The sequence below is a fragment of the Psittacula echo genome (genome assembly GCF_963264785.1).
Source record: "Psittacula echo genome assembly, chromosome: 5".
In the NCBI taxonomy this organism is placed as follows: Eukaryota; Metazoa; Chordata; class Aves; order Psittaciformes; family Psittacidae; genus Psittacula; species Psittacula echo.
In genome coordinates, this window is record NC_137739.1 from 84,194,048 (window position 1) to 84,209,777 (window position 15,730).

Here is a 15,730-nt window from a genome sequence, read left to right on the forward strand (position 1 = left end):
CCGGCCCCACCCACGCCCACACCCGCGCATTGTATTGGTTCGTTTGAATCCGGCAGAGACCACGCGTGCTCCGCGCTCTCCTGAGGCGGCACCGGCACCGGCACCGCGGGGCAGAGCACATGGGCGGGCAAGGGCCCGGTGTCCGGCGGCACCGACCCGCCCGGGTCCGTTCCATACCCGCTCGGTAACCACCGGGACGTGCCGGGGAAGGACGCGCCCGGTGAGGGGCGGCTATGAGGCCTGCTGCGCCCGGAAGCAGCCGCGCTAGGCCGATCGCCTTTCGCAAAGGGCTAAAGCAGCTCTCGGGCGGTGGGAACATCGCTTTAGAGGGGAAGGGGCTTTCCCTACGCAGTGTTTAATAGGAGCAATCAAAACTGCTTGGTGTTGGAGTACGGTGTGTCTTTCCTCCTTTGTTTCTTCGTTTCAGCTGAAGAAGGTGAAGTTAGGGGTGATCAGAACAGAAGACAAGGGAAAGGAGAATGCCATCAGCACAACCACAATGATCATACACTGCCATCTCCCCACCACGCTGTATAAGCATTATCGATGTTTTTTAAAAGGTGAGGTTATTGTGGTTTTGGTTATTATATTTTTGCATGATCTCAGTGAAGTGACCTCTGTGCTGTGCTTCAGCTGTGAAATGAGCAGGAATAAAGCTAAAATGTTTTGAGTGCTTTTGGTACTTCTTCCATCAGAAAGGGACAGAATGGGCTAGAAAATGAGCACCAGTACTGCAGATTCATGGAATGGTTTGTGTTGGAAGGGACCTTAAAGCTTATCCAGTTCCAACCCCCTGCCATGGGCAGGGACACCTCCCACTAGAGCAGGGTGCTCCAAGCCCCGTCCAACCTGGCCTTGAACACTGCCAGGGATGGGGCAGCCACAGCTTCTCTGGGCACCCTGTGCCAGTGCCTCAGCACCCTCACAGGGAAGAGCTTCTTCCTAATGTCTAATCTCAACCTCCTGTCTGCGAGGTTAAAGCCATTCCCCTTGTCCTGTCCCCACGTCCCTTGTCCAAAGCCTCTCTCCAGGTTTTCTGGAGCCCCTTCAGGCACTGGAGCTGCTCTAAGGTCTCACCTTAAGGAGCCTTCTCTTTTCCAGGCTGAACCAGCCCAGCTCTCTCAGCCTGGCTCCAGAGCAGAGCTGCTCCAGCCCTCTGAGCATCGTTGTGGCCCTCCTGAATTTCCCTCCTGTATTATTCAATGTTTCATTCATTATTCAGCTACTTAAACACTCAGTTATTAAAAAATGAAACAGAATCTTGAACAAAATCCCTTACAGATGGAAAAACAGCTCTTCTCTAGAGCTTTATTTTCTACTGGATAGGGGCTTGAGACCACTACAGTCCTAATACTTTTCAAGAAGAGAAACATCCTCTTCTGCTGTTGCTATGTTAAAAAGGAAAACAAGCCAGAGAGGTGTTATGTGTGCACAGGAATTTGCTGAAGTGCATGAGTGTGGATATTTTGTCCTTGATTCAAAGCTGTAGTGGTAGAAGATGTGTGTGTTACAATCAGATTATCAAAGAACCCAGGTCTGTTCCTAACTTCTTGCTCCTCTGAAACAAAGTTGAGGTTCTGTGAAGTATGGGAGCTCCTCTTTCAAAGGAAAGTCAAAATAACATGCACGATTCACAACCAAAAGCCAGTCAAAATGGTTAAGAAAAGCTAAATTTATATTAAATTATCATCAACCCCTAAAATACTGAACACAGTGGTTAAATAACTCCAGAAAGTCCAATGTCTCCAGTGAGTAACGTTAAAACCATTACACAGGAACACGCAGAAATCACTGACGTTAGCTCGGGACAGACAGGAGAGAGGTTTGCTTTTTACATAGTAAATCAGTGCTCAAGAGATCATTCCCCAGTAGCCCTTCTACATTCTTAACATCCTAAGTGCAACGAGGGTCTTCTCTTCCCTGAAACAGGGAACCATGATGCACCCCATAGGCAGCATCTCACTGGGGCTGTCTCTAGGATAAAGAAAACTCATTTCTGCCCACCTCACTGGTAGAGGAGAGGCTGTGGGACATGTTGGTGCTCCTTTTCACCACAATCGTTTGAGGGAGAGTGCAGAGAGCAGTTATGAATGGTTGTTAGGCTGGAGTGTGAAAGGTCCCTCCTAAGCGACAGCAGAGATATATGAAGGTGAAGATCACAAACACCGTAAGCTGTTGGAAAGACTGACTGGGTCTTCCTTCCCCTTCTGCACTTGAGACTCAGACAGTGATTATTGTGACACAGGCTGACCGAACCTCAAGTGACAGGTTTGGGCAGATGTTTCCCTTCAGCCCTGTCCCACACTCACCAAAAGCTATTGGGGAAACGAAACCAAATGCACCCCAGACAAACCCTGCTCTCATAGAAATCAGAGACTTGCTTTCCCCATCCAGCCACTCATTCTCAGCTCTGATGCCCCTGCCTCTACACGTGTGTCACGGTTTTGACCAAGACAACGTGCTTTCTGTTAATATTGATTCTTCTGCCTATGCTTGAGCCCTCTGGTGTTGTCCCTGCATGAGGCAGCTCAGACAGCACAGTCCAGGTCAGTGACACACACTCCTGTCTCAGTTCCCAGTCGAGTCCACATCTCAATCCAAAAGTGCCTCTGCCCAACAAAACCAATGCTTCCCAGGCTGGAGTCAATCAAATAAATAATTAAATAACAATCTAATTAAAAAAAAAAAAATCCTCTGGGAATAGGGAAGAGCCCCACATTAACACAGGGAAATTTCCAAGCCTCAGCTCCAGTTCATCTTCCACAGGAATATACACCAGTCAGCCCAATGGTGCAGTTACGGACAGAGTTTCAAGCCCCCTTAGAGCCAGGTCAAAGCTGCAACCTCCTCCTTCCTGCAGAGCTGTAAAAGTACAGACAAACCCACTGGCAGCTGTGGTGGTTTTCAGGATAGCAGGGCTGTTAGTACATAAACAGGGTTAAAGCACGGTAGGATGGATTTGCCTTTCTTCTACCATTCGGACAAATACTGCATGGGAGATGCGTCCTCCCTGCACCTCTGAGCCATACCCCTAGTGTGTGCTTTGCTCCTTTTACACCCCAGGTGGGAATGTACTCGACCTCTTTCCAGGAAATAAAGAGGTTACAGAGTTTGCTGTGAGAAAATCTTCACTGGAAAGTTCTGCTTCCAAGCCTCTCACTTAACACTTCCTATTTTACCATGATAGTGACTGGAGGGGTTAATATAAATCTCAGTTTTGAAGAAGCATCAAGAGATAATTTCTCTATCTGTTTTTTCTTTCCCTCTGGACAAGCAGATGACGAGAAGTCAAGAGAAGGTGAAAAGGTGGCAACAGTCCCTGGGAGCCCCACCTCCAGATGCTGCTGGGGTGCAACTGCAAGGGTAGGATTACACCTCCCAGAGGGTGAAGGCTGTGGAGGCCAGTGAACAGCTGAAGCTCTTGAAGCTGATGGGAGAAATGCCTTTGCAAGGAGAGCTGTTTAGTGGTAAGAGAAGAGCTTAAAGTGCAATTCTATCTGATAAACAGTTATTTAAAATGGCCCTTGCAGCTCCCTGATTATTGTCTCCTATTCTAGGTCAAATGGGCTCAGCATAGTAATAAAGGAGATCCTAACTGTCAGCACTGAGGGTTCCCTTGGGAAAGACTCGACCTAGGAATTCTCTTTTTTCCCCTTATTACAATAATCTAAGGTCCTAAAGACCAAGAGAATTGGGTCCTTGTAGAATTAGGACTAGCGGGGACTTAGCAAGTCTTCTTCTTTGTTTTTAATGTATCAGTTATGCAAAGACAAGAGTAGAAATTAGGTCTTGCTGAGATCCATTTCTTCCCATTAGCTCTGCAGAGCTGAGAACAATACCAATCCCTGCTTTGCTTAAGTTCAGCTTAAGTTCAGAGTGCTCTAAGTTCAGCACTCCAATACCCACAGGGAGCAGTTCTGAAAGGGCCATTTGCTGTCTCTTGTATTTCCAGAGTACAAACATGTTTTAACAGGAAAGGGGAGAACAGGAGCAGTGTCCACTGCCAGCAACAGACACAGAGCTCCAATCTGAAGCATTCCCTAAAGTTTTTACTAGCAGATGGGAAAGTAAGCAGTGAAGTTCTCATGAAGCAAATCATGGCAACTGTGGTCACCCTCTTTATGCCCTTTAAAGGTGACCTGATGCTGTGTCAGTGTTCCCTTGAGCCCCGAAGTATACCTCATCTATTCCAAGACTCCTCTCAAGTCAGAAACCCCTCAACACAAAGCCTCAAAGAGTGCTGCTAGTGCTGGAACACTAGTGGAACTAGTGGAACCAGGGGTACTTCTGCAACCAGGAGCTAGCAATGAGGCAGCTCTGCTCTCTTCCTGGGCATTGAGTGTGAGCTGGATGGCACAGGACTTGCAGGTTGCCAGAGAACACAATCTGAACCAGATTCAGGCCAGAGGAGTCACTGCAGAAGTTAATGTGGCAGCTTCCAGGAAAGGGGAAACATATAAATAAACCACAGACAGTGAAAATGAGCCAAAAGGGTCTCTGGGTTCCAACCCACCCATCCTCCCTCTCCAACCACAACAGCACAGCTGCCCAAGCTCTTTGCTGAAAGGCAGTCACAGTTTCTGGGCCCCTTGCAAGAGGAGCTGGTCTCTGTGCCCTTCCTTGCCTAGCAGGCAGAGTCCTGTCTGTTTTGTGCAGAGCAGAGGCTAAGGAGGGTACGAGCATTCCCAAAGTCACATGTACTTTAGACCTCGCTCTCAGTGGAGGGCTTGCGTTGGTGTTTCCAGCCTGTGTCTGGGAGTGAGCCCCGCCGCTCTGGAGTGGCTGCTGCTGTGTTAACACTGCTGCATTCAGACTGTTCCTCTTGTAGCAGCTGCTCAGTTTCGGTGTCATCCAGTGAGCCAGAACTAGCCTGGATAGAGACCGTGTCTGTCTTCATGCAGACGTGGTCCCGCAGAATCCCTCCTCGGGAGCTCCGAATCTGCTTAAGGTCATCCCACTCGGAATCATCACTGGATAAAAGGCATATCCCCTCCACAATCTTGATCTTCTCCTTGGTGTAGCTGTGGTCAGGACCAGTCTAGGGAGCAGACAGATGAATGAAACAATACATATATGGAAAAAAACATGGCAAAGAACAAAGCAGATCTAGGATGTAGACAGTGAAGCAGACAAAAGGTTGGACCTCCAAGAAAACAGCTACTGGGGCTTGGACTATCACAATGGCAGAACCCATTCTAAGCTTCCCATCAGTTCTTCACTACCCCCAGATGTGTTCCCTGCAAGAGCTCTCATTCCAAACACCAGGACTCTTCAAATCATGGAAGGGGAATGAGGATGAGCTGGCTCTTCTAATTCAACTATATCTATTCCCAAACAGCAGGGAGTAAGAACAACACTGAGCCTAAAAAGGAAGGGAAAAAACAACCCAACAAAATGGGAAGCAGGAAAAGCCAGAAGACTTCATGCTAAGAGTAGGTAGGGAATCAATTCTAGGTTTGCAATATCTTTATGTCTGAGTCATTCCAGATTTGCCTCTCAGGAAAGCACAACTGGAATACCACTGCTGCGTCTGAGTCTCAGAGTCATACAGGGAAAGGAGATTATAGGGAAACAACAAAAATAACCAGAGGCTAAAGGGACCACACTGAGATTGAAGTGCCTCACTGACAAACAGGGAGCATTAGAACATCTGATCTATCCCTGAGGAGAAAGTGGATGGGGAAATATGCATCTTGGTAATGTCTAGGAGCAGCAGAATTAAGAGAAAAGTGGAAAGGATTTAGATTGCCAGACAAATAAACCCGAGTTATCCTTAGTAAATAAAGACTAAAATGGCAGGAAAGTTTGGGAAACCTATTGGACAGTACCTCTGGAAAAATAAAAGCAAGGAAAACTCTCCTCTGTGTTGCTGTGATCCCTGCTCAAGGAACTAAGTGATCTACCAGATCATTATCAATAGTCCTGCAGAAATTATCTTTTCCATATCTCACACACTGAGTATGAGTAGCCAAAGCCAAGACCAAAGGATCTGCCATAGAAAATTACCTACACATTCTTGACAGACAGTAGAGCTGAGACATAAAAGCAGGGGAGAGAACAAGAAGGAACAATTAGTATGAGACAGTGCTTGAGCCACACAACACAACTTGAGTGAGGGAGGCAGGATCAAACACAGAGTAGTGATACCTGATGTGAGGATGTGGACGGAAATCAGAAGAGGGAAGATGAGAAGCTATCTGAGTGATAGGAAAGCTTCTGAGGAGAAAACAGAGGAGAAATGAAGTGCTGCAAGGTATCATATCAAACCCTCTCCATCCTGTCCAGGGCAGATGTCTGCAGGGCCTTTAAAATGCTTCATTAAGGGCTCCAGTTTTCTCCCTATCCCACCCCTTCCAGGCAGTGCACAGCCAGGAGCCATGTTCTTGTTACTGAAGCCCTTCTAGCTGCCTGGTTCCCCGGTGACTGTCCAAAGCAACCTTGGTGCAACAGTCACCAACTCAGACTGTGTCCAGGGAAGACAATTCCCTTTGACTCCTGGTACTCTGAGGGGCAGCACCCTATGCAAATGAAATATAAGACACTGTGGAAGTTGGGAAGAAGCAGAGAGCTGAAGACAGGTTTAATTCACTACAGCTCAGTGGGGAAGAAGTGCTGCTGGTTCATCTCCATAGGAATCTGAGCAATTCACTCAAACTGTCCACCTACATCTGAAAAGTCAACGCTGACAAGTTGCAACACTTTCACAAAGGCCTGTAGTACACAAAGGACTTTCACAAAGTCCTTAGCAGCAAAACCCTTACCTCTTTCTTATAGCACAACTGGTTGTACATGGTTGGTTTGGGAACTGCTTCAATCTTCACCTCTTGGGTAGATGTCCGATACGAGGGATTACTGTAGGTGAGGTTCCCCAGGCCAGGGTCCGTGAACTTGGACTTATTATGCCTAGAGAAGAGAGATGTCAGGAAAGACACAGGGCCCTACTGCCAGGATCCAAACCTCCCAAGTGCTCGGTGAGGAGGAAGCTCCAGCAATCTTCACTGTCCCTCAGAGAGGGAATGCTGACTTCACCTGGCTCTTCAGCTACCAGTATAGCATCGCCATGTAACCACAAAAGCTGTACTGGCCGTAACTGGTGAAGCTATCTGTGAATTGTCTCGCATTCCTGTCTATGACTCATGGCTAAATGACAGAAAATTTAGCCATTAAGGCTTCAAATATTAGAGCTGCATGCCTTGCACAGGGCTGAAACCTTGCAAATCAAATCATTAAACACTGCTTCCAATGGGGAACAAAGGCATTGTAAATGACAAAGAAAGACAAAGTGCTTTCAGGAGCTTTCTTCTCCTACGACCCCAGCTTTTACTGTTGGCTAAGAGAGGGGCAAAAAGATCACTTACCTATATATAATTAAAGCAGCAATAAGCAGCAAAATAAACAAGATGCTGAGAAGACCTCCGATGATGTAGCTGACATGCAGTCCTTCTCCTGAAAAGTGAACAGCAAAGGTAATTTATGCACTCTTCTCCACTTCCATTGGATAACACTGACCTTGGTGTAACACCTAATACAGGGATTTTATACCATACAGAAGTAGGTAAAGTAAAATGTCAGTACACCAAGGTTTGGCAGAGAGTTTGGCTTCAGATGAATCCCAATATGATAACCCTTCCTCCCAACCAGGCTCCAGCAGACCAAGGAGCATCAAGATGTTTGTAATGTGGCTGGATAATGATGAGTTAGACCCCTTTGCTGACAGGTTACTCCTGCAGTGGGAAACAATTACTCCAGTCAGCCATCCTCAACCAAACACAAAGGGAATGGTAAGGAAGAGCATCATTAATGGGAAGAGCCCAGTGGATGAAGTATGAGATGAAGGAAAACTATTCTTCAAACCAAAGTGCACTTTGGAAAACTCCCCATAGAGGCTAATGAATGTGTATGACCAATGTTCATCCCTAGGCACACTTTGCTCTGCTCAGAGGACATCTGAATAATTCAAGTCTGAATTCTGAAATGTGAGTTTCAGACACTATGGACTGGAAGGCCATGGGCACATCTGGAGGAAAAATCTGGTGGAAAAGAGTTAAAGAAAAGGAACTCACCCATGGTTGCCAGCACTGCCTCATTGGCATGGGTACACAAGCCTCGCCTAGCATCTTTGTCAGAGCAGCTGAAGGACAGAACGACAGTTAGTTACTGGAAGTGGCATCAACAGTATCAAAGGCACCAAAAGACAGGATGGCACTGGGTAGCACTGATATCAATTCCATTTCCAGTTCAACAACAGGAGCCTTCCTTTCCCCTCTTCAGTATTCTGTATCCAGAAGAGAGAGGACCATATATATGGGGGTGGGGTGGGGTGTGGGTGGGTGTATATATCAATTATAGGTCTGCAATATCTTCATGTCCAAGTCATTCTAGATTTGCCTCTCAGGTACACAGGTGTATACATACATCTATGAGAGGACAGATTTCAGCATCAGTGCTGCAGCAAAAATCAGAACATCCTAACGTCAGCACAAAGATCTTTCTGTCCAATGCATCATACCCAGCAAAGCAGAAGGTTTGCCCTGTAAATAACCCAGCCAGAACTTCCTTTGTTTTCCTGGGCAGTAGGAATAGCAGGCTGCAGGGGATTTAGAATCATAGAATCATAGAATAGTTTGGGTTGGAAAGGACCTTAAGATCATCAAGTTCCAGCACCCCTGCCATGGGCAGGGACACCTCACACTAAACCATGTCACCCAAGGCTCTGTCCAACCTGGCCTTGAACACCACATCAGGGATGAAGCATTCACAACTTCCCTGGGCAACCCATTCCAGTGTCTCACCACCCTCACAGAAAAGAACTTCCTCCTTATATCCAATCTAAACTTCCCCTGTTTAAGTTTGAACCCATTACCCCTTGTCCTATCACTACAGTGCCTAGTGAAGAGTCACTCTCCAGCATCCTTGTAGGCCCCCTTCAGATATTGGAAGGCTGCTCTGAGGTCTCCACGCAGCCTTCTCTTCTCCAGGCTGAACAGCCCCAACTTTCTCAGCCTATCTTCATACAGGAGGTGCTCCAGTCCCCTGATCATCCTCGTGGCCTCCTCTGGACTTGTTCCAACAGTTCCATGTCCTTTTTATGTTGAGGACACCAGAACTGCACACAATACTCCAAGTGAGGTCTCACGAGAACAGAGGAGAGGGGCAGGATCACCTCCTTCGACCTGCTGGTCACGCTCCTCTTGATGCAGCCCAGGACACGGTTGGCTTTCTGCGCTGCCAGCACACACTGAAGCCGGCTCATGTTCATTTTCTCATCAACCAATTTACAGAAGGTCTCTTAACTACCTGCATTGTAACTTAAATGTTAGAGCTGCAAAGATTCTGTTCTGCCCCAAACAAGCTATTCCTTTGTGATCAGAGCAGAACCACTTCCTCAGGCATCTGAGTCAGGTTTGAGTTCTCCCAGTAAATTAAATGAACAGACTCCCTCCTCCTCCTTTCAGAAGTAAGTTGTCAAAATTAGGAGTTAAAAAAAATCTATCAACTGAATTGCATGGTCTCAGGAGGATTTTAACACTTCAGCACAGTCAGCCTAGACACACATTTCAATAGAAAAGAAAGAAAGATCTCTGCGCTTCTTTCTTGCCAGCTCAACGGTGTTCTGCATTCTTTATCAGAATGGTTTTCCCACTAGGAATGTGAAGTCTGGACCTGGAATAGCCTCTTTTGGCTAGGGACAGATATTATCTGGATGATGACAACCCAGAGGGGGCTTATATGTTGCACCTTGTACAAGCTGTGACTTTCACACCCCAGTTCCAAGGGAACAAGAGCACTTACTTTCCTTCCACTGCAGGCGTGAGAGGTTTGGTTGTTGAGGTACCTACTCTGCCAGGTGGCGTCTGACTTCTTTCTCTCACACTGGTGAGTTCAGGACCAAAGGGCACCACACCAGGAACTAGAACAGAGAAAAATAACCAGAACCTCAACTTTGTGGGACAGATGAACAAGTCTGGTAAGATATAGACTGTTTCTGAAATGGCCCAGATGAGCAGCTTTCCCATCTCAGACCCAGTCTGTCAGCAGAAAAGACAGAAGGTGGCTGTATTACTCACAACTACCTTATTTCCAGTATATAAGGTTTTATACACTGGAGAGGCTTCGGATGCCCTGGTTGCCACTGCATGAGCACAAACAGTGGGAGTAGCTCACTTATGTTAGCTACTACCCCTTTGACACTCAGTAAACTCACTGGTAGAACAGGGCCGCCCATCTGGCTCATCCGGACACGCGCAGACAAAGTCAGAAGCTCTGGCGAAGCAGAGGTGGGTGCAGCCTCCATTGTTCACTCCACAAGCATTAGAACCTGGAAGGAACAAGCAATTTGCTAAATACGTTGCATTGACCAGGTAGGAGCTCAGAGTAACAACCCTTTTTGCTGCTCAGCAAGAGACGCTTTCTGGCATATGCTCTTCATCTGACTGCTAAGAAAGTGATGACAATAGTCAGACACTGGTAGGATTAAGGCAGTCTTGAAAGGAAGGCACTGGAAAGCATTAGACAGGAACCCAGTCAGCACAGCTGCAGAGACTAAAACCCAAAAAGCTCACATTCTTCTGTTTTAACACAATGCCAGATGAACAACACAGAAAGTGACATTAGCTAATCAAAGCTGTAACAGAACACCATTAAGAAGTACTTGAGTGAAATGTCACAGGCAGACATCGAACGTGCACAGGGGAAACGCATTAACAGTCTGAGTCTAAGAAAGGATTCTGTCTTGACACCTACAATAGCACAGTTGTTAGACATCTTGCTGTCTGCAATTAGCATTTGCCTGAATCAAGATCCTCCTGTTTACCTGTCTGTCTCTGAGGGGAAACCACAATGATATCCATCAGTCCCTCAACATTGGCCAGGACTGTCTCTTTGTTCCGCCCGGAGTATTTGTCCACTCTCTGGATAGATTTGGTTTGCCAGTCAGTCCAGTATATCCACCTATCCTGCTGCTCAGGGAGACAGCAAAGAACAATCACAGCCATTAGCATGGTTAGCCACGAAGACACAGGATATCCATAAAAATACATCCCAGTGGCAGAAGGCCCCAAACAAAGGCCTTTCAACCCCTTCCCCTTTTACCATAAAGAAAATGACCGTCTACACCCCACAGGAGTTCAGGCAAACTTCCTTTGTTAGCTCCACGGAAGAGTTAAGTACTGTCCCCTCAGCTGTCTTGGTTTCCCCAGACTGTACCAGTTCCCTGTTCCCAATCTCCACTGTCCAAACTCATCAGCACACCAGGGAGAACGGTGGCAGCAAGAAAATCTTACCTGTGTCAGAGCAAAAGGATGTGACACTTGGCTGACCAACACTTGCCGTAGCTTCCCGTTGAGATCACAACTCTCTATGCGATCAAGATGCGCATCCACCCAGTAAATCCTGGAGGAACACGGAAAGAGGTGAGCTTCCATCTATACAATCCCCTTTCACTTTTTAGTCAAGATGGATGAGACAAAAAGCAAACCCAAAACCCACAATGCTAGTCATAAGCCAAGCTAAAAAACTTCATTACATCCCTTAACCCTATGCAAACAGAAGACAATCTTTCACCTCCTGGTGTCATAATCCAAAGTCAATCCATTGGGCCACCCTAGGTCAGTGTTAATCAGGATTTTACGTTCAGAGCCATCCAAGTTTGCCCGTTCAATTTTAGCAATGTGACCCCAATCTGTCCAGAAGAGATACCTGAAGAGATAAAATGCAAGTGTAAGAAGAAAAGACCATTTCATTTAGCCCAAGGGAAGTTTTAGTTATGAATTAAACTGCCATTAACTGATTCTTCAGGTTCAAAGAAGATCATGTGGCCTGTAGCTTGCTTTATCCAGCTACCTGCCTAACCTTCAAATTCACTGTTTGCTTGATTACATCTGTCACTTAGAGCCAGCCCCTTGCTGGTACCTGCAGATCCAAATGGCACATCTCTCCTTCCTCCCACAACTCCCTCTTCAATCTGCTTCTGCACAGCCCTTCTCCCTGCCCCACCAGTACCCCATACTCACCCCTTCTTGGGAAAGACAGCGATGGCTCGGGGCTCATCCAGGCTGTTATTGATCAGCACTTTCCTGGAGCTTCCATCCAGTCTAGCTACTTCTATGGTATTGCGTCCTGTGTCTGTCCAGTAGAGGTTCCTGGCAACCCAGTCCACTGCCAGGCCATCTGTAGTCTTCAGACCCTGGCCAATAACAGTTTCCATGTTGCTGCCATTCAGATCAGACCGCCTGGATGGAAATCAATGACAAATGGCAGTGTGAGGAATGGCAATCTCCCATACCTCCATGTGTGATCCCCATCAACCACAGGGCCACCTCATACTGCTACCTCCCGAACACCTTTTCTCCCCAATAGTCTCCAGGAGGTTAAACACACCTTCAGCATTTGGTTCAGTGATACACATGGTGCTGTGTGCCAAAGACAAGGTGTAAGCACTGGTGTACTGCCATCACCTCAGTCTCCCCAGCTTACTGGCACACTCCACAGCTCACTGTGGCACCACCAGCACAAGCAGCTGGGTAACCCGGGCACTGGCCAAGCAGATGACTGGCACCCACCTGATGACATCAAGAAATACATCTGTGTAGTAAATCTTGCCATCCACACTATCATAGTCCAGAGAAATGACATTGTTCAGCTCAGGGACAGGGATGTGCACATCTGTGTGGTCACTGGTATCCAGAGAGATGCGACGGATGGAAGCACGACTGGAGAAAAGTAGGTAGGTCTCTGGAGAAGAGTCACACGTCTGCTCATCTCTCTTCAGCTGGATGCCAGTGGGGCAGGCACAGGAGAAGCCAGTGGGGTGAGGCAAGCAAAGGTGGGAGCAGCCACCATTACGAACTCCACATTTATTGAAGCCTTTAGAAATAGGGAAAGTTTAATGATCCCACAGAGCAAAGGTTTATTTTAAAGGCTATAGACATGCACAACTTGCTAGTAGCTGACTTCATCCTTGCCTTGCTACAGCCCTTCATACAGAGACTGCCTCCTTCCCCTCCAAGATTCATGGTGGGTATGGGCATGGCTGGACAAGGTGAACGGGAATGCATAGAAGGGGGAGCATTAGGAGCAAAATCTTGACCCGCATTCCTTGCTAATCAGAGCTTTCCCATGTAAGAAGGAACAACCAAATGCTGCTAGATTCACACAACTGCAGTTTAGCTTTATTATTGCTGCAAATGGTAATGCTGACAGAAAGATCCAACCCTGTGGGGAAGCAGCGTGACAATGCACCAGAGGCCAGGCTGACAAAGAAGCTTCTGTTTCAACTTAGCTCACACGGTGGCAAGTAAACAAAGGCATCAGAGAAGCCTGCTCAAAGTGCCTGACATATTAGGGTCATATCTTCTTCTTTTTAATTGAAAAACTCCCAACATCTATTTACTAGGAGGGGATAAACCCAGAAGAGAGGTGCAGGGGGTGGGAAGAAGACAGCAGGGACATGATGGCTTGAGTTTTGGTTAGCTTTAAGCTATATTGTAAAGTTAAACTGTCAAGGGTGATGTTCTGCTGTTAGGAGCCACAGGAGAAGCAGCACAGAATTTTCTGTAGAAGTATGCGTTGAGGAAAATCCCAACAAAACGAAGCCACGGCACAAAGCAGCTCCCACTGACAAGCAAGGAGGCAAGATGGGGTTGTACAGGATCCCCAGACAGTAACATAAGGAATCCGACTCTTGGCATGGAATAATTGGAGAGCATGATGTATATTATGAACAACTAAAGAAGCAGAGATTTTGTAGAGGGAAGTGGCAGATGGGAAGATGAAGCCTTCAATGGTCGGGAAAAAGAGACTAGAACTTGAAATCAGGTTTAAACCAGCAGAAGAGGAATCAGTGCCTTCTGCAGTTAAAAAAGGGAAACTGTCCAATGCCAGTAAACTCTGATGAAGCCTAATGGGGCATGACTCATTCAGTCCTCCTAAGAAAGTGGCTCTGCTGTGCGTGAGAATGAGGTTGTCAGTGCAGCCCAGTGAAGGAGATGGGACGAAGGGGGGAAAAGACATGCAGTAATAAGCAAACATCAGACCTATGGAGCTGGATAAACAGGGAGAAGTGCAAAAAACAGTTAAACAAGAGGAAAGAAGAGAAGAAAAGCTGATTTTTGAGCAGTTACTCTACCAGTCATGCTTACACCAAACAACTCTCTTCAGTGACAGCTCTGAGGGCTGCCCTAGTTACCACAGACACCCACTGGTTTGGGAGCAGCCGAGCAACTCACCCAGGGGCCGTGCTCTATCAATAGCTTGAATGTCCATGAGGCCAGGCAGGTTTGCCCTCACCAAGATGACGTTGGCACCAGTGTCCTTGTCAGCCCTGTGAATGCTGCGAGTTTGCCAGTCAGTCCAGTAGATGTAAGAGTCCAGCAAAGTGAGGCCATAGGGATGCTGCACTGGGGACAGCAGGGTGTGGCGGTTGGCACCATTGAGATCTGCAGCCTCAATCCGCTAAAGAAAGAAATAAAACATCAGCTTCATAATCAAAACAGTGATCCTCTTGCTAGCAGTTACTAGGTTGAGTGGGAAACAGAGGCGGAACAAGTGATGTTACTCAAGTACACCCTCCCCATACACTCAGAACAGCTTACGTTCCCTTTGTTGTTTTAATAGCTTGCTTAAGAGCTTTAAAACAGCCTCCAGACTACCAAAGATCCAAGAACAAACCCTGCTTAAGAACAGAATCGGACCTCAGTGTGTGCATCAGCCCAGAGCAGCTGGGATCCAGCCTTATCCACTGCCAGTCCATTAGGCCAGCCCAGGTTGTTGCTGATCAACACCACACGCCCAGAGCCATCCATTCCAGAGCGTTCCAGCTTGGCGTTCTCACCCCAGTCTGTCCAGTACATATACCTGGGGAAAGTCAGCAACGATTATGGAAACAGAAGTCAAAAGTCCTGTTCTAACCCCTAGATAGCCTCTGGACAACACTGACCCCATCTCGTGGTATAAAGCTATTGCTCGGGGGCTGTCCAGGTTCTGCCAGACCAAGACTTTCCTCATGGAGCCGTCAAGGTTGCCCACTTCAATCCGGTTTGTTCCTGTATCTGTCCAATACATCTTCCTGCCAATAGCATCCACAGCAAGCCCATCTGTAGTCAAGAGACCTGAGAAAACCGAAAGGTGTATTGGTATCTTCTCAGCTTAGTCAGGAAGTTCTGGTATTCCCCTTGTGCACCTCAGGAGGCAGTTGCTTTAGCTTTGCTTACCCTTCCACTGAAGACTTAAAGATTATTCTAGCAGGGTACCAGAGAACCACTCTTTTCATGCTGAGGCAAGAGGCTCCCAGTCCAAACTCTCTCTTACCTGTAGTGATGATGTCCTCAAACTGTGAGCCATCAAGGGCAGCCCGGCTGATTTTCCGCAGTGTGCTGTCTGACCAGTAAACCTTTCCTGGGTGGAAGGAGAAAGAAACTGCTAAGAAGCCCACAACAAAACCAAACCAAACCCCAAAAACCAAGCAGTAAACTCCTTAAAAACCAGATCCAGGTCTGACTACCAGCTAGCACCATTCAAAACAGGAATATCAGCAGCATAAGACTATTAAGTCAGAGTGATAGCTAGATGATAGCTAGTATTTTCGTACCTGGACATTCGTTTCCTGACTGGAAAGGAATATCTGCAGCACATACAAGATAAGAACCTACACAAATTTACAACCTACAGTAAGATCTGCACCTGGGTCTTTATTCAGATGTTTAGCTATGAAGTCCCTTGTTGCCTTTCAAAC

General features: G+C 47.0%; 1 protein-coding gene across 1 annotated transcript in view; it reads right to left on the reverse strand.

The window, feature by feature from the left end:
- Window positions 1–4,702: 4,702 nt before the first annotated feature.
- The window catches only part of LRP4 (LDL receptor related protein 4), a gene marked incomplete at both ends in the record, with an annotated part of 81,664 nt that continues 70,636 nt past the window's right edge, over window positions 4,703–15,730 (reverse strand). The window contains 15 exons of the mRNA XM_080619075.1: window positions 4,703–5,038; window positions 6,762–6,903; window positions 7,359–7,446; window positions 8,064–8,131; window positions 9,793–9,910; window positions 10,205–10,318; window positions 10,814–10,958; window positions 11,283–11,391; window positions 11,563–11,697; window positions 12,012–12,230; window positions 12,561–12,864; window positions 14,226–14,451; window positions 14,691–14,853; window positions 14,936–15,107; window positions 15,307–15,393. Coding sequence (XP_080475201.1) covers window positions 4,703–5,038; window positions 6,762–6,903; window positions 7,359–7,446; window positions 8,064–8,131; window positions 9,793–9,910; window positions 10,205–10,318; window positions 10,814–10,958; window positions 11,283–11,391; window positions 11,563–11,697; window positions 12,012–12,230; window positions 12,561–12,864; window positions 14,226–14,451; window positions 14,691–14,853; window positions 14,936–15,107; window positions 15,307–15,393 — 2,426 coding nt within the window. The remainder of the gene's footprint in view (window positions 5,039–6,761; window positions 6,904–7,358; window positions 7,447–8,063; window positions 8,132–9,792; window positions 9,911–10,204; window positions 10,319–10,813; window positions 10,959–11,282; window positions 11,392–11,562; window positions 11,698–12,011; window positions 12,231–12,560; window positions 12,865–14,225; window positions 14,452–14,690; window positions 14,854–14,935; window positions 15,108–15,306; window positions 15,394–15,730) is intronic.